Consider the following 19482-nt stretch of genomic DNA (forward strand, 5'->3'; position numbering starts at 1 on the left):
AAAATTGCTTATACTACTGACTAGAGGGTACCCCATCTTCCCTGAATTCATGCTATTTTTAGCGCAGAATGGAATGTAGCACATTGCAAGCTTTTTAAGTACCCCAAGGCACTGACTGTATAATCAAAATATATCTGATTCAGAGTTTTTTTGTATGTTTTAGAAGACAAATATTAAGACTCTACTTTTTTTGCCCTGGGAAGGGGGTTGGACCAGATGATCTTCCAACCCTAATAATTCTCGATTCTCGTTGTGAATGATCTTATGACTTTCTCCTGCCCCTGCTCATGCTTAGTCAAAATTGTCACATTATTGTGAGCTTAGGGACAGCCAGGGAAATGCCCACACTTATGCATGAAAATATGCATTCTCAGTCACACCTTAAAGATAAAAAGATATCTATTGAAACTCTTACCATCTCTTACAAATCACAAGGTTCAATGAGTTTCCACAAGTATTTTTTCCACTTATTTTCACTAATACTTAAATTCATTACAGGCTTACAAGTCACTTTTTCAAGGCAAACACATTTGAAAGAAAAAGAAAATATGAGCGGTGCCAAATATAAATGTAAATCACATTGTGGCTCTCATGGAGAAAATCTTTTACAACTCCTAAATTATTACACAAGAGGTAGTTTCAGCAAATGAGCTGGTAAAGTTTGATCCCCTAGAACTCAACCAGAAAATAATTTTCTTCTGAAATCAAAAAGGTTTTTTAGAGAAGCTTGATGCAGATCTGTTGATATAACAATCCAAAGATTAAAAATAACAGACATCATTAGCAGTTTCAGTTCCTAAAGCCATTGCAAGCAGCTTGATTGCATTTTCTCAACTCTTAAATCCGCATTAATAAAAGCTTTTATTTTTGTACTGCTTCTGGCATCCCATGGTGCCAGAATCATACATTAAATTATCCTTCATACCAGAGAAGCTTTCTTCTCCTACCAGAACCAGTGTTAGGTAGAACTTGGTCTCGTTCATGGTGAGAACATGGACTTCAGTTTGGCTGACAGTCAGATTTTAACTCATCTTCTTTCTATGACCAGTTCTGCTGAGGACATCTTTCTGTTAGCTCTCACCTCTGCAAGGCTCTCACAGGGGCTTAATTATGAAGGCTTCTTGACAAAAAACTAAAGGCTGAATGCAGAAATATTTATGCTTAGATCACAGTTAAAAGTTCAAGAAAAATAAGCAGTGCATGTAGTTCAAGTTGCTCCCTTTATTTTTTCTACAGACAATAATATAAAAAGGCAGCAGCAGGAGCATCTAGCAACAGCTATAAAAATAGCATGTATTTTCACTAGAGAAGTGAGCTGTTTCATTTGTTAGAACTGCCTTACATGAAGATGTTATCTGAAGGACAAGAGTGTATAGAAACTAAATTTCACAGCTTAGTATCTAGAAATAGTGAAAAAAGCAAGCCAAAAATGAAAATGTATAAACATACAGTTTGACTGCTTCATCAATCATCATGAATGTATACTCAAGAGGTCAGTAGTAAAACCTTGCCCTTCTCTTCCTGTTATCTGATTTCAATGGAACAACCAACCCTGAACCTAGAAATTAGTTAAAATCTGCAACCAGCCCAAGCACTGAAAGCAGAAAGATGCGTGCGAGAGACAAAATAGCTAATGGAAGATTAGGTTGCAGACCCGACTTCTGTATTTCATTCTGGAAAACATTATTAAGACATTTTTATCTCTTTGTCAGTGTGACTTTCATGTTGGAAACCTAGTTTGTGTGAAAGCTTTCTCTCACATAATGAATTTCAGCAATAGGTATATTCCTGGAACACAGAAACACTTATAAAAGGTTATTAGAAGGATGTTTTAGTCCAAAAAAGAGAGGAGTGAACATTCCTAGAGCAAGAGCCAACTTGAAAAATGAGAAATACCCTTAAAAATGAGAGATTCAAGGAAACCAGTGCTATATCCATGGATTTGTGGAAGCTCTCCTAATAAATAGATTGTTGTTTTGCGAATTTCCAAGTGGATGGATGAGTAAGCTCCTTTGACAATGGTCACTGAGAAGTGATCATTAGCAGTAAGAAATGAGTGGTCTAATGTAAAGAAAAGATGGCACTAACTGTTTCTGCATATGAAAGAAAAAGAGCAGGAGATGAGAAAATGGGAACCGTAATGGTGATGGTGAGTGGAGAAAGGTGATAAGCAGATTGGCAAGAATAATACTGGAACAACATAGAAAATACAAGAAAAGGTATTCCAATATATTGATACTGATGCAGGAAGACTTGTTAACATATTATTGCAGAGACTATAAGATGGAGATCCTCAACATCATTGTTACAGCAGTGAGAACCTCATTCTCTGTGGAAGCAATAATTTGTGTCTTTGTCTTTTAAGAAGAAACATAACTACAAAGTCTTAGCATGATACATTAAAATGTGTGACAACAACATTTCTGACATATTCCTACAGCAAATGGTGAATGTCTGGTTTCACTTTTGCTCCACAAGTGAGACAGGGTCCGTACTGCCTTCTGAACCAACACAGGTGCAGGTCAGGAGCCTCTAAAAAGATCCTGTTAAATTTGTGCCACATTCCCTTAAAAAATTTACTGAAGTGCCAGTGCCAAGGACCTATGAACCTAAATTCATAAATGCAGGCTTTGTTTTCTGCTGTGAGTGAAGAGAGATGACCAGCTTTGAATGCTGCCTTTTATCCTTCTTTGTTGCTATTGTCATCTAAGTCCTTAACCTAAATTAGGATCCCAGTCTAGGCACTTCAGTAAGGTGCCTGCTGTTACACACTATGATTTTTGGCTTCATTAATGTGAAAGCACCCATATGATTAAATGTCAATGAAATACAGGTTCCTAATTCATTCAACTTGGATATTTATGTCATTTAACATTATCCACTGAAAATCAGGCACTTTGCCTAATTAGCTGTCTAGACTGCCCCTGTAACAGAAAAAAGAGAACACCGTACTTGGATGGGATGAATCATTCCCTGAAGGGTAACTATGACTACAGGCTACTGCAGATGTAGCTCAGACTACACGCCTAACTTTTTGCATGGCTAATAAAGTGACATGAATCCTGTCCCCTGACACTTCAGAAAATTCCAACCTTTATCTAAATGAAGGAAATTTTTTTTCCTTGAATATAAGTGTTCAAAAACTTAAAGATAGTTGCTTCTAAACTCCTGAGAGCTGGATTAAATATAAAAACCTTAAAACTTTTATGATGCTTACTGCATTAGCATACATAATACATAGATTTTTTTTAGTGTATGTCAGAAGATTATCTTACTTTTTCTTTAAAATTATTGCATTTAAGTGCATGAAGTTTTTTATTCTGGGGAGGTTTCTTCCCCATAGATTAAAAAATGTGAATCCAATTGCTCTGAGTTAGCAATGAAAAGCATAGACACTGGCATCAAAGTAATAATTGCAAATTCAACAAATGATTGCACATGAATTTAGGATCAAAAGTACAAATTGTGCTCCTTCTCTTCAGCTTAGAGACAAACAAAGCTGAATACTGCAGGAATCACAGTAAGAAAATTTTATGTTTGCTCTGGGGATGTAAGTTTGGATTGTTTGGCATATAAATACTGCTTTAGTTAATACAGATTCCAACTCTACAAGCAAACAAGTATCTGTGAGTTTTCCAAAATCAGCAGGATACTGTGGTGATCAGTCATGCAACAATAAAAAAATCTATTTAATATAAATATTTGATTTGAAGCGTTTATTCAAATGCACTTTAGAGAAAAATGTAGAAGGAGTCAGCACTATCTCTTTAGAGATTGACATGCTTTGTCTTGACTAAAATGAACCAAAATTCCACTTATGTATTCTTGCATAAAAGGGAAGCAGTGTAAAATTCATATTTAGAATACATGTGCCAGAATTATCTTTACCAATGTTCAGAATCAGATACTCTCCCTTTAGATAGTAGGCCGCCAAAAGTCTTACTATGTATCAGGGATTTTTTAATTTGAGTACTGAAGAAGGGAAAGTAACTGTGTAGTGATAAAAAAAAGTATTAGTTGTTATGTTTTCCTGACAACAAGAACAGAAAAAATAAAGTAGATTTTAAGATGAGAGATTAACATATAAATATTTATTAGGTTTTTAAACTTCTTTTCAATCATGTCTATCTTCTGCTGCGTTAATTCTGGACAATCAGGTGGCAGCAGATCCCAGTCCAGACCCCCCCATTGCCTCTATCACCATAATCATCACCACTACTACTGCCACCAAAACCCTCCAAGCATTATAGAATGAGATTCCATGATAGTTCTGCCCTTTTTAATGGCACTCAAATCCTAATTTACTTTTCTCTATTGCAATTGTGCATTCTTATGAGACAGATTGCATAATCAATTCCTTTAATTTCCTTTATGCTCTTGGTGTGAAAGCCCTGCAAAGACCACTAAAGTTTGCTTAACTGCCCCTTTTTTGCAAAGCTTCCGAGCATTTCACAATGTGACCCTGAACCACTGGCATCAAATTGAGGTGTTCAGACATTAAACATTGTTGAAAACAAGGATCTATCTTGTAGTGGTGCAAGAGTTGTTTTATTAAGTTATTAAGTTATTTTTGTAAGATTTATAAGTTATTTTTGTAATGGTTCTGTCCACTGTACCCCCCTGTGTTCTGTAATAGTTTTCCCCCTTATGAGTTGGTTATATAAACAGACGTTTTATGCCAATCATTCCTTCCCTGCACCTGTCCCTGTCAATCCCCCCTCTCTCCTTGTGGTCGCCCTGTCTGTCACTTCGAGACCCTTCCCTGGATTCTGGAAAGATCCAGGAGAGGCGTCGAGTGATAGGCTGGTGCCTGGGGATTCCCCTCCTCCCCACCTGTGATTTGTTAATGGTTCAGAAGTTGACACCCCTGTTACCACCCCGGTGTTCCCTGGTTGGCTGACCCGTTGTCAGCCCTCCCCCGTTTATAAGTGGCTGTCAGGCTTTGATCTCTGCTCTCTCTGGGCAGCAGTGGTCTGTGGCGGAGCTCCTTGCCAGACTCCCCTTAATAAACTACCTTCTACCCTGCCTAAAGAGAGACGACTCTTTTTCCGTCGCCGCTGTCGCAATTCCATCAGGTCCGCTCGCTGGTGTGGGGAACCAAGAACCTACCGGGAGGAGGTTACTCGTCCTACCTGTAGCCCCGACCGATCCTCGTTGCCGCAGTGCTGAACTGAGCTAGCCTGCACGCCTACCAGGCATGAGGGGACACTGCAATACTATCTCAACAATAAAAAAAAACCCCAGCAAGGAATCTATCATTATCTCCTAGGTTCTTTATAAAAGTCTGTTTTCAATATAAAAGAGTTAAAAGTGACATTTAAGAGATAAAATGAACCTGGTAAAAATGAACTCTACTTTCCAAATACAATTCTAAAGGCAGCTCATTTTTAAAAAATATATATGTATACTATAAGTAGTAATAGATATATACCATGATATATAGGTGTATACATACATACATACACGCACGCGCACACACACATGTATATATGTGTACACAAACCTCTGCAGCACTTGCTGCTCTGATAATGGATTTAGGGGGAAAAAAAATCTTACACGTATTTCATGGTGTGGAGCAGAACTGGAGGGAAAGGAGCATGTACATCTGACAAGTACCTCCACTGATGAGAGTGTAAATTTAATCAAATGAGAAGAAAAATGTCCCTACTGCACATTGTTTACTCCTCCAAGGATTTCTGTTGCCAGGTAGTAAGGCATGGGGAAAATATATTTAGTAATGGATGCCATCTGTACTAGTGTTGTGAGTGTGCACTAGAGAGCACAGACAGCACATGTGTGATATGACAAAAAGCTGATCTTCTTTAAGGGATTTACTCTTGAAGCAGAGAACTACACTTCTGCGAGATTTCAACAGTTTAAAAGTGGACATATGCTCCTGATTGACTCAAGAGGCCTAAGACCCAAACCAGACTTTTCCTGATTCCTCATCATACTGGGAATTTGTGTATGAACCTAGGGATGTCACTTCAGCTTTGATTCTCCAGTAGTAAAATAGAGACACAAAAATGTTGTCTGACACAAGCTCTAAGATAAGCCCTCCAAAGTTAGTGAGGTAAGCTGGGTTTGCTACCATAAGCATTTTTAAAAGAAAATTTTATATTTTAATATTGTTAAAATTACATATGGGTATTAAAAAAATAGATTTTATGCTGGAATTCCGGGAAATAGGATTATAGAGGTAAGTTTACACGGTCAAGGAAGTCAGACCACGGTTTATGCTCAGAGATGCTTGAGATGCTTGCTCTTTCCCTTGTGGAATTATAAAACAGTGACAATGCACATAGTTTCAGCGACCAATGGGTTCATCCTTATGCTATCTGCAAATTTTTTCTGAAATCCAGTTCATATTTTGAAACACAAGGGGTGTAAGAATGAGTGGACTAGGTTAGATCAAAGGTCCATCTGCCCAATACCTTTTTTCTGACAAAGACCAGCTAAAGGGTTCTGAGATATAAGAACAGATCAAAGACAGAGTAGTCATTTCCTGTCTGCTTTCCCAGAAAAGCTGGGATATGCACTTGAGAAGAAATGCCATACAGGTTTCATTGCTGTAAGCCACAGACTATGCTGCAGATGTAGGACAGTTCATACAGTGAGGGTGGCTTGAGGATAATCTCATGGCTGGCTTCAAATTTTCTTGTAGCTGCCCTATTAAAAAAATGTATGTCTCTTAACATTGCCCTCCAAAAGTATCTGCTACTCTTCAGTGACTGGAGAAGGAAATCCACATAAATATTTCAAACTGCACATACAACAATATAATATATCGGTGAAGAGCGATGAAATCTGCCCAGGTGTTTAAACTTTCATAAAATTTTTAAGGAACTTAAAATTGGCTGCAAAAGCTGTTAAAGGAGCAGGTGCTAAAACAGTAGAGTAAGCCCAGAATGGAGGAGTCAACAAGGCAAACAGGAGTTTCTCCATATAAAATGAAGCTATGTGAATCCTTAAAGCTTATAAAATTCTGTCAGGAAACAAAAATACATAAAAAAATAAAGCCATATTAAGGAGAGGACATAAAACTAGACAAGAATAATACATATACAGACTTTTATATTAATAATAAAATTTTTAAAATCCCCATGGTTGCACTAGAATTTCTGTTATTAAAAACTCCACAATGTTGACACAAAACACAAAAATGGTCTTACGGTCAAATATATCTATTGCACTGAACTTAAATTGAAAAAAAAAAAAAAGACTTAATTACAGAAACTTGGTAGGAATAACAGGCAGTAGGATCCTATAGAACCAGACTTTGCAGAATAGGACTTATCCAGATGGAGAGTATGTGGCACAAGTAAAAGACTGGTGCTATATGTTGCAGTGAATAAGGTAATGCAGTGAATAAGGTAAATGTCAATTTACGGTGCAGTGAACAAGGTAAATGCATGCAAAAGCTGCACAGGATCCATGTGCATTGAAACTGTGTCTTGAACTGGAAGAAATATTCTGCACATGTGTAAAAGAGGATTATAACATAATTTCAAAATGCAAAATAGTATTCAAAGCTGAAAGACAAGCAGTAATAACACTGGGAAGCCTTTGTTTACCCTCATGTATGTTTAGGAAAGGGCAGAAGAAGAATATTAACTTTTTACTCATAAGTGACTCCTTGCTGACTTACATAGTCAGAGAATACCTAAGTGAAGAAGTATCTCATGGTTTAGTACTGAGTAAGATCTATTTCATGGCATAAATATCAAAAAGCTCTTCTGTAACAGTGGTAAAAATGGTCTTAAATTCAGATTTTAGTTTACAAGTAGAAGGTCAAATCTATCTATTGCACTGAATTTAAATTAAAAAAAATGAATTACTTAAAATCATACAGCTTTAGAAAAGAAATTTAAAGGAATGGACAAATGAAAAAACTGGGAAGGGGGGATGTACGGAGTAGCTTTAAATATCCTGTTTTATTTGCAGAATACATCTACCAGCTACAGAAAAACTCCAAGAAGGTCACCAAGACCAGCAATTTCAAATAGAGTGCAAAGAAGACTTAAAAGTAATTGTCTGTGCTTCAGAAAAGAAAGCCATATGCTAAGCAAAGAATAGAGAGAAAAAACCCCAACATAAACTTTTTTTTTTTTGGTATAAAAATAATGGCAGATCATGAGAGACCTTGAGGGACTAGTTTCTAAAGAAATAAACTCTAATAAGAAAGCTTTTACAGACATAAAGAAAGCAGGACGTCTAAAAGAGCAACAGACTATTAATTGAGTGTGCTCTGAAAAATAAAACCAAAGCAAGAAGTTAACACAAACAGTGTTGGCCACAGACAGGGTCAAAGAAGGCCCCAAACTGTGCCAAAGATTGAGCTACAAAAATGTCAGGGGAAAAGCTTTTGGAAGGTAACTAACACAAGGTCAATTTGTTACTCCCTAACACCTGATAGCACTCTCTCAAGACTTCTAAAGGATCTCAGATATATCAAGGCTGACATACAGCAGTAGTAGATAATTTGTCACCTAAGTAAACTCTGGGGTGAGAGAAAAGTGCCAAACGTGACTAACTTTAAAAGAGGGATTCAGGGTAGAGCATGAGAAGTGAGAACCTAATCAGTCTGACTTCATATCTAGGCAAATTGATAGAAATATGTAACAATGGAATCAGTAAATATGTGGAAAATATAATGGGAAAAGTTAAAACAGCTGCTGCAAGAGAAAGTCATGCTTCAAAATCTGCTAAGGACGATGAATTGCTAAAAAGAAAGTCAACACTTGACCACAAAAGGTAAAAGACATCAAAGAAATCCCCTCCTCTTTGTTTTAACTTTGGGACAATTATTTAAGGAGAGTTTGGAGAAGACAGGTATCAATGAGAAGGAACTCAGGATTGTAGTTGCTAGATTTCTTGTGCCTAAGTTCGATACCATCTGTATAACTGATGTACTGAATGCCAGAGAAAAGGGCCTCATGAGAAGATGAGCAGACCAATGTCACACCTGGAGACTCCGTAGGGTGTTAGGGTCAGTCTGGATCACTGCAGAGGTCAAGTTTATTGCACAGAGAGGTGGTCACTACGAGCTAGAGTAAAAACACTTTTCACTTGGGCTATGGTGGCAGACACAGACAAGGGGATGAGATGTGGCAGAGGTTGGGAGATGCACTGCAAACAAATACAGCTGTAAGGATACACAGAATGTTTCTGTTCTTAAACCAGATGGATGGTGTCTTGGAAAAGCAGATTCTATTCTTATGTGTACCTGTGCTGCCAAGTAAATCACTTAATTTAATCTTTCACAAGTTTTATGTTTGTTCTACATATTTATGAGGGGTACCATAAAAAAAAACCAAAAAGGAGATTAATAGTTTTGTCTTTGTAGCAAAACCTGAATACAGTGCAATAAATAATGCACAGGATCACACACTGTACAATAAACGGACTAGTGGCTTATTAAAATGAGCTCTGTCTACTCTTTGCACTGAGGCGAGACCTTTGGAATTAATAGTATGTAATTGGGTAATTAAAAATTGAATTATGATGTATATCCTTAACAAAATTTGCACTGGCATATTTAATTCTAAAGGTTTACTTTCTTTTAAATAAATTATATTATAATCTTACTTAGAATCTCCTAGTCATTTAATGCATTTTGTCTTTTATTTACTCACATTTAAATACATTTACTGAAGCAACATGAATACCTAGTTTAAGTATCATTTTACATTCTAGAGTATATTGCAAATATTAACAGATTAGTCTTTTCCCAATAATCTGAAAGTTAAGTAATAAACTTTTTCTTATTAATTTCCAGAAAATAAATTAAGTCATAATTAAGGAGAACACAGCTCAAAAGCAATTATTAGGTAGGTGTGATTTCTGGCACAGATATATTCTCCTTCCTTCCTAGAAAATCATACAGTATTTCATCATCTGAAAATACCCTAGGACTTGAGCTTTACAACCTGTAAAGGCAGGGAAAAAAATACATCCCCAAGGATGAAGAGCATTACAATTTCATATTTTTCAACCAATCAATGTCTTTTACATTAACATCTTGAATTATTTGACTTCTCTCTTAGAACACCATTCATCTTTTAATTATAGATGTCAAAAATTTTTCTGTGCAGCAATATAGATTTATTTTTCAATAGAAATGGTCTTGATTAAAATATAAAAATTACCTTACAATCCTGTTTCTTCTTAAAGTCCATTCTTTAATTGAAAACTCAAAATACCAATTCAGTTAAAAAAGTCTTTTTGCTTTATCTTCTGAGATAAGAAAACCAACATTTCAGCGCAGTAGAGCACAGTCACTGTCAGCACTGAACCTGGGATACCATTGTATTTACACCTCAGGAAATATTTTCTGTTCTAGACACTGAAGCAGTTGAACATCCATTCCAGTAATCTCATATCACTGAGCTCCAGGAACTGACTCCTTGCCTCCTTTCACCTTAGGCATTTCTAAAATATGAAACACTTTGTACAACATTCATTTATTTGAGTAAAATATTAGAAGGGGATGCGTTCAATAGAACTGAGAGGAGGAGAGTGTCTATGAAGAGACACTACTGTTCAAGAAAATATTTCAAAAATGTAAGTACAAATGAACAAGCATCAGCCACTTTGGACATTTTAATGCATCAGAATGGTGTATAACATGCTGTAGAATCCATATACCATTATGCCAGTGAACTCAGGCAAAGTGCTGTGCCGTGTTTAAATGCCCTCTTGGGTCATGGAGACAGTCCATCAGTGGCACAGTAGCTAGAAGGTCTGGTGGCTGGGCCAGCAGTTTTGTTTTGGCCCAGCACCACTCTCATGTAGTTATGCTGCTGCAGTCTCAAAGCTATGAAGTTGAGAGGTTTTTTTAAACATTATATTTATTTCATTTAAGTGTTCTCTATTACTATCACAGAGACACAGTTCCTACCAGGCTAACAAAATTTCAGACTGAAATGTGGCAAGCTGGCGGCCTCTCATTATGGCTTTCTGTTCACCACTTCCAAAGCAGGCAGCTAAAGCAAAAAGCCATGCTGCTGCCATTTAATAAGCAAAGCTGTGGACTTTTGAAGTGGTTTAAGAATCAAAGATGCTATGTTTCACAAAAATGCCACTGGATTTCACATCTCAGGCGCTTCACTTTGGAAAATTGATTTGCACTCCTAACTCACGCAGACACTATGAAAAATTTCCTGTAAGATTATCAGTATGATATGACATTGCTTAACATACATCTGAGCCATTTTCATTTCAGATCATTTTACCTCTTAAGACTGGTAAAGAGAAAAATGAATGACTTTGATTTGGCCTACTCAGTTTGCATACTGAAGATGGTCCTGACTCAAGAAAGTCATATGTAAGATCTCTCACTTATGTAAACTGATCAACTGAAATCCAGTATTTGTGTCTCGTTGTTGCAGAAAATACTTGTTTTTTAAACTTATTTCAAGTTTGCAATACATATGGATATTTAACACTGCAACAGCAAAAACAGCATTGAATTCCATAAAGAAAAATTAAAAGTGTATGATATTGCCATGTAGAACTTCAATGTAAAATATCTCAATTTTCTGGGTGATTATTTTTCAAGAATTGAACGAACATAATTCTATGGCAATTGCTGATGCACATGAAAGATGAACAAAAGCAGCAAGGATGACTACAAGCCAAATATTACAGAAGTTCCCATGTGTTAGCTCATGCTGCTTCATGCATGAAATAGAGAAATGTTGATGACTTTGCTTCTCTTTGTACCGATTAAAGTACAGCTATATATTTATTTAAAAACAATGGATACCTTCCTTGCTGGCGGTTTGTGCAGAAGGTCAGAAAGGCCAATGTGAATTCTATATTTACATTTGTTTTATGTTATTGACATTTGGGGTTTCAGATATGAGGGAATGACTTCTTGGTCCCCAAAATTTGGAGAATCAATCAAGCAAGTTAACTCTTCCAAGCATCTTTAACCCTCCCTCAACACATGTCCCCTAACACATTGACCAGAGTGTGCCCTACTGCTTCCTAACTGTGGGCTCTCTGCCATTACCCTCCCCTGCAGTGGAGCTGTGCTGTGCTCATAAAGCATGGGCAGGGATATCTTTCACTAGTTTATAAGCAAAAAGACGGCCTAGCTGTGTTGTGGTGGTGGTTTTTTAAAATATATATATATATATATATATATATATATATATATATATATAATTTTTACTAGAGTATCTTAATTGAATTTCATTGAATATTAAACCCTATTTCTACATCTCTTTTACGGTATCTTATTTTGTCCTTAAGGTTGTGTGATAGTAAACTATCTAACAAAATACTGCTATTCACTTCCAATGTACTGTTTTGTTCATTGTGATGAAGATGTTTCCCATCTTTTGCCACACAAAATACCAGTGAAGTAAAATGCTTATTGAAACTACTTTCAAGCACAATAAAAAGATGTTCTTACTTGTTTAAGTTTCTTTAGATCCTCATCAAGTTCCAAGTTGTCCAAAATAACAGCAACAAACAAGCTGAGTAGAATCTACAAAACAATTGTAAGTGATTTGTTAAAGCTTATCTTATTTTTCTTAAGAAGTATTGTTAAATAACATGGAAAAATGAAACCCCATCCCTGATGCAAATGGGATTCTTGCCATTGACATCTCTTGAACTAATATCGCTACATCTATATATCTGCTAGCCATTTTGCAAGTAGTAAATTGTTTTTTATATTACCATACAATTAGTACGAGTTTAAAAAGGCTGAATTCTAGGTTACGTGACCAATGCAACAATATACTCCTTAAAATGTACTTTGCATGAAAAGAAAATTAAATTAATCAGAAATAATAACAAACAACAACAACAATAATAATAGCAATAACAACAATAATAATAAAACAAATGCAAAGCAAAATCCTAAAACATCTTGTAAAGCTAAGGTGGTTTTCAATTTAGGTGTGACTTTTTAGTCACCTGACACTCACTTCATGGACTTCCTTTATGCTCAAAGTGCCTCTGTGAAAAGTAGCTAAGTTCGCTTTGGAAGAAAAGTAAGCTGCTTCATTATTTGCATGCATTACATGTACAGGAAACTCATGTCACAGAAGAGGAAAATCAAGTGCCTCCATTTACTCTATATTAAATATTGTTTAGATAGGTTTCTAGGAGGAAGAATCCCACTGAGGGAAAAAAGTGTGTATTAGTAGCAGAATATTACATTTCCCTTTCGTACAGATGCTGACCACAGGCCAAAGAAGCTGAAGATGTGATTGATACAGCTGAGAAACAGACAGAATTAGGAGTATGGTAGGTAAGGGAGGATACCACTGTTCAGCATATATTATCAAACAACTTCTATCTAAGGGAGTAAATATGTACCCATACTTAGGTCAACAGCTGCCAGCAACTGCCAAGGTTTTAGTCTCTGAAGTTCAATGCAAACATCGTCAAGCACATTGAGCTTCTACAGGCAAGCACCAATTTCTGATATACCAGAGAGGTACCAGAATGTATCCTAACTCTTTTTTTTAAAAATAATTACAAGCCTAGAATTTTTCTCTGGTCTTGGACCACTGAGTAACAACCAGAGTAAACATATCCTTCCACCACTACTTGTAAATGAAGTGTAACTTTGCCTGTCGCACTGGAAATTTATTCCCCCATCTATACAGAAGTGGGGCTTAATATACCAGACAAAGAGTTTGGAACTTAAACTGTATCTAAGTTGAGTGGACCTTATTCCAAGGCAGGATTTTCTTTTGCTCCATGAACTATAAAGGTAAAGTAGACATAGGAAGGAATGGCCCATCAATTCAAAAAATGTCAGTGTTCAGGAATAAAACAACTCAGAAAAAAGACACTGGTTTTAGCAACACCTAGAATTTCCTGCAGCTATTCTAAGTGATATTGCATGTGCCACATGAACAATACATCATATAATTTTCAGTGATCTAATGACTACAAACAGTGGAAGTAAGGATGACATTCAGAACAGCAATGCAAGATAGAATTCCAATAAAATACATAATACCTAGCACAATGAAGAGGCCCAGAGAAGCTGACTTTAGTTTCAGGATAGCCTGTGGTGGTACAACCCCTCATCCCACACTATGATCTGAGAAATGCTCATTAGGCCTCAGCCTTGATGAACTGCACTCAGACTAAGCCCCTCTTGAGCTTATCAGAAACATTGTCTGTTCCCAGGAATTAACAGGTGTCTAATAAGCACCCGATTTTAAGTGAAAAGCCTGGGAAATGTAATTTTCTTGCCTGCAAAACAGCCAAGAGGAATAATATTTCTGTTGTTGAACCTTCAAAGAAAGTTACTGACTCAAATTGTGGCCAGGATGGAAAATGACTAAAGCCCACTCTCTAATGATCCTATAAACAGTGGTCCAAAGTGAGATCCATTTGAGCTCTTAATTCCCAGAAGAATTATACGAATGTGAATGTGTATGTCTCTCACACCGATAATTGGATGGCTGTGGAGCCAGCCAAGGACTATTAGGCAAAAATTGTTGGTAATACGCAAGAACTATAGGTACTAAAATGCCATGAGAAAGAACAAGGTTTCAATGAAGAACAGGTGTGAGGCAGAGACAGGTAGCACTTTTCTACCAGCTAAAATGCAACACAGTACAGCACAAGCGCAAGAATGACTTGACATGGATGTGGGCATATCATAGGCACGGACTATAGGGTAGGATTGACACCACCAAAGACCCCCAAAGCCCTCTAACCCATTTCCAGAAAGGCCTGAAAGAACAGACTGTGCACGATAATTAATTAGCATAGAAAGAGAGATATCTGTCCATAAAAGGGGTACTCCCCAAGCCCAGGCAGTACCCTGAACATCCTACTGGCCATACTGACATGGATGGATCAACACTTACCAGCTGGATAATCATTCCCAGAATCCTGGACATCTCATGAGATAGATTGATGCTACTGGATTGATGCGGAAAGCAGGCTCAACATCCCCCCAGCTGGATGAACACTGGAAGCAGCACTAGTGATCTCTTTTGCTCTCTCTATCTCTCTTTTTCTGTGTCTCTTTCTTTCTTTAATTCCTCTATACCTCTTTAAATGTCTCTCTTTCATTTTACCTTACTTCATTATCCCAAACCCACTGCTATGTGCTTATACAGTATGCCAGGGACTAACATACTAATTTCCCTGCTAAGTGGAACTTTCTGATTGGCTGTGGACCCTCTGACTTTTGCCTTTCCTTTTGACCAACAAGCATGGGATACATCTCTCTGTTAAGGGCAGAAGGTTCTTAGCTCACTGAGAGGGCTTTAAACCAGGTTTGAAGGGGGAAGGGGATGCAGCTGGGCTGTCTGGAAGCAGGCCCAAAGGTGGTAAGCCTGAGTCAGGGGTGAGATTAGCAGCCCAGCTGAAGTGCATGTATACCAATGCACACAGCGTGGGTAACAAACAGCAAGAGCTAGAGGCCATGGTGCAACAGAAAAGCTGTGATGGAGTTGCCGTCATGGAAGTATGGTGGGATGACTCACATAGCTGGAGCACTGCACTCGATGGCTACAAGCTCTTCAGAAGAGACAGGAAAGGGAGAAGAGGTGGAGGGGTGGCCCTTTATTTTAACAAGGCTTTTGATGCCATAAAAGTATTGAAACTAATGAAGATGGAGTTGTATGTGTCAGAGTTAAGGGGAAAGCCAACAAGGCTGACATCCTACTGGGAGTCTGTTATTGTCCACTCAACCAGGAGGAAGAGGTGGACAACTTACTCTATAAGCAGCTGGAGAATATTTCAGGATCACCAGCCCTTGTTCTTGTAGGCAACTCAAACCTGCCAGACAACTGCTGGGAACTTAATACAGCAGAAAAGAGGCAGTCCAGGAAATGTTTAGAGTGCATGGAGGACAACTTTTTGTTGCAGCTGGTGGGTGAGCTCACCAAGGGAAGGACTATGTTAGATCTGTTGTTTGCAAATACAGATGGACTGGTGGGAGATGTGGTGGTTGGAGGCCGACTGGGGGCAGAGTGATAATGAAATAATAGAGTTCTTGATATTTGGTGAAATCAGGAGGAACACCAATAATACTCTTACACTGGACTTCCAGAGGGCAGACTTGGGCCTATTTAGAAGACTTATTCAGAGAGTTCCTTGGGAAGCAGCCCTTAAAAACAAAGGAATTCAAGAAAGCTGGGCTTGCTTCAAAACAGAGATTTTGAGGGCAGAGGAACAGACTGTCCCTGTGTGCCAAAAGATGAGTTGATGAGGTAAACATCCAGCCTGGATGGACAAGGAGGTTTTGGAGGAACTTAGGAATAAAAAGAGGTGCTATTGTTTTTGGAAGGAGGGTCAGGTCTCTCAGGAAGTATTTAAGGGGGCTGCTACAGAATGTAGGAAAAAAAATAGGGAGGTCAAAGCTCAGTTTGAACTTAAAATGGTGACTTCTGTAAAGGATAATAAAAAATATTTCTACAAATATATTAACGGTAAAAGGAAAGGTAATGCCAACCTTTGTTCTCTACGAGTGAGGGAACTTGGTAACTGCAGATGAGAAGAAGGCAGAAGTGCTTAATGCCTTCTTTGCCTCAGTTTTCAGTGGGAAGACAACTTGCCTTCAAGACAGCTGTTCTCTTGGGTTGGTTGATGGTGTCAGGGAACAGAATGGTCCCCCCATTATCCAAGAGGATGCAGTCAGAGAACTGCTGAGGCGCTTGGATACTCATAAATCTGTGGGCTCAGATGGGATCCATCCCAGGGTGATGAGGGAGCTGGCAGATGAGCTTGTGAAACTATTCTCCATCATTTACCAACAGTCCTGCCTCACTGGTGAGGTTCCAGGTGACTGGAGCCAATGTGACACCCATTCACAAAAAGGGTGGGAGGGAGGATCCTGGTAATTATAGATCAGTCAGCCTGCCCTCAGTACCTGGCAAGATAACGGAAGAGTTTATACTCAGTCTCATCACACAGAATTTGCAGGATGTCCAGGGTATCAGACCCAGCCAGCATGGGTTTAGGAGAGGTAGGTCATGTTTGACCAACCTGATCTCCTTTTATGACCAGGTGACCCGTCTGGTGAATGCAGGAAGGGCTGTGGATGTTGTCTATTTGGATTTCAGCAAAGCCTTTGACACTGTCTCCCACAGCACACTCCTGGATAAGCTGGCAGCTTGTGGCTTGGACAGGAGCACTCTTCACTGGGTTAGGAACTGGCTGGATGGCCGGGCCCAGAGAGTGGTGGTGAACAATGCTGCATCCAGCTGGGGCCAGTCACCAGTGGTGTCCCTCAGGGGTCTGTGCTGGGGCCAGCTCTGTTCAATATTTTTATTGATGACATGGATGTGGGTATTGAATCTTTGATTAGTAAATTTGTGGATGACATTAAGCTGGGAGCGTGTGTTGATCTGTTGGAAGGTGGGATGGCTCTGCAGAGAGACCTGGAACTGTTGGATGGATGGGCAGAGTCTAACAGGATGAAGTTTAATAAGTCCAAGTGGTGAGTCCTGCACTTTGGCCACAAAAACCCCCTGCAGCGTTATAGGCTGGGGACGGTGTGGTCACACAGTGTCCAGGAGGAAAGAGACCTGGGGGCGCTGGTGACAACAGCTGAGAAGGTGCCAGCAGTGTGCCCAGGTGGCCAAGAGGGCCAGTGGCATCCTGGCCTGGATCAGGAATGGTGTGGCCAGCAGGAGCAGGGAGCTCATTCTTCCCCTGTACTCGGCACTGCTCAGGCCACACCTTGAGTGCTGTGTCCAGTTCTGGGCCCCTCAGTTTAGGAAGGACGTTGAGATGTTTGAGCGCATCCAGAGGAGGGAACAAGGCTGGTGAAGGACTTGGAAAACAAACCATGTGAAGAACGACTGAGGGGACTGTGGTTGTTTAGCCTGGAGAAAAGGAGACTCAGAGGTGACCTTATCACTCTCTACAACTTCCTGAAGGGTGGTTGTGGACAGCTGGGGGTTGGTCTCTTTCTCCAGGCAGCAACTGACAGAATGAGAGGACACAGTATTCAGCTGCACCAAGGGAAAAATAGGCTGGATAATAGGAAAAAGTGTTTCACGGAAAGAGTGATAAAGTACTGGAATGGTCTGCCCAGGGAGGTGGTGGAATCACCATCCATGGGCGTGCTTAAAAAAAGATTGAATGCGGCACGCGATGCCATCATCTAGTTGAGGTGTTAGGGCATGGGTTGGTCGATCGTTGGACAGTCGGTGATCTTGAAGGTCTCTTCCAGCCTAGACATTCTGTGATTCATTTATGAAAACTAATTTGATCCCTAGTTGCTAATGAATTTTGCTATAGTTCTGTTAAGATTTTACAGTATGGTGTTTTTCTTCTTTAGATATCCTGTTCATTCTATGATACTCAATACATGCTGCTCAAAGAATATCAGTTAAGGAAGTTTAGTTCCATGCTAAAAAGAAGTATAGTACCCAATAAATATATCACCCCTAACAGTCTTGCTGATTCATGCACTGATATCAAGTCAAGGCTTTCATTAACTCCCTTTTTGTTTTTTTTCCAACAAGAACCAAATACAATGTACCACAAAAGAAGTTAAATGCAAACTTGTTATTTGTTTAACTTCCCCTGCCACCACCTCAACTAATAACAGTCCTTGTTTCCAAGAGAGTATGTCTTTTCTGAGCTTCAGTTTTTCTCTGGCTTATGTGAAACCTATTAATTTTTTTCCAGGTCTCTACAGTTTGCTATGCCAAATGCCTGCAATTATCATTCTCAATTCTAATTGTCCCCCCTTTTCTGGCTGGTGAAAGGAATTTCTTCATTTGACTTTACTCTTGTTATTCACTGATGGCTGTTTATACTCAGAATGCTTCTTTTTGGTTTTAGTCGCAGCCTAACCATTTTCATGCTCCCTTACTAGTTCCATGTTGTTTTCTTTTAAATTTCTTTTGCCTACAGACAACTCTGTCCTACATAGTTTTCCCCTCCAAGGTCTGAGGAATATCTTAGAATTGAAACCACAACTTTTTAAGCCCAGATAATTCTGCAAAGTTGTCTTTGTAAGGTTTCTTCATTTATGTAGAATTTGCATAGGTGAATGAGAAGAAAGGTGTACCCTTACGGAGCAAAGCAAAGCCTGTGTATTTAAAAGCAAATTCCCTGCAAAGGACTGAGGATGGTGTACTCAAAAGTGACCTCCCTCCTAGCAAAATCAGTGCTTTCAGTAAACAAATAGAGAAGTCCCAGATGACTCTTTCAAAATAGGACACTTAAAACAGAATATTAAAGTTGCCCTTACAGCTAAATTATTTCTCAATTAAGATGTGAATTTGTAGCAGGGAGGTCATTTGACACTATTTGTGGACTTGCTTAATACTCATGTAAGATGTAAAAATGGATTCCTGATTAGAAAAGGTTCTTGATGAAGAAGGAAAAAAAAAAAAAAAAAAAAAAAAAAAAATCAGGAAGATTCTCTTACCCGTAACTCCTTTCAAATCTATGACCAAAAACTCACTTCCATTTTGCTTTATTACCTCAATCCGCAAGGAGCTTAAAGGATCACACAAGCATGAAAAGTTGTAT

At 38.5% G+C, this 19482-nt stretch overlaps 1 protein-coding gene across 9 annotated transcripts in view; it reads right to left on the reverse strand.

Annotated features, from left to right (window-relative positions):
• The window catches only part of NALCN (sodium leak channel, non-selective), a 236712-nt gene that overhangs the window by 74979 nt on the left and 142251 nt on the right, over positions 1 to 19482 (reverse strand). For all 9 annotated transcript variants that reach the window (XM_040055952.2, XM_040055951.2, XM_040055949.2 and 6 more), the window contains one exon: positions 12422 to 12496. In XM_040055952.2, the coding sequence (XP_039911886.1) occupies positions 12422 to 12496 (75 nt within the window). The remainder of the gene's footprint in view (positions 1 to 12421; positions 12497 to 19482) is intronic.

Source organism: Hirundo rustica, chromosome 2 (genome assembly GCF_015227805.2).
Source record: "Hirundo rustica isolate bHirRus1 chromosome 2, bHirRus1.pri.v3, whole genome shotgun sequence".
Lineage (NCBI taxonomy): Eukaryota > Metazoa > Chordata > Aves > Passeriformes > Hirundinidae > Hirundo > Hirundo rustica.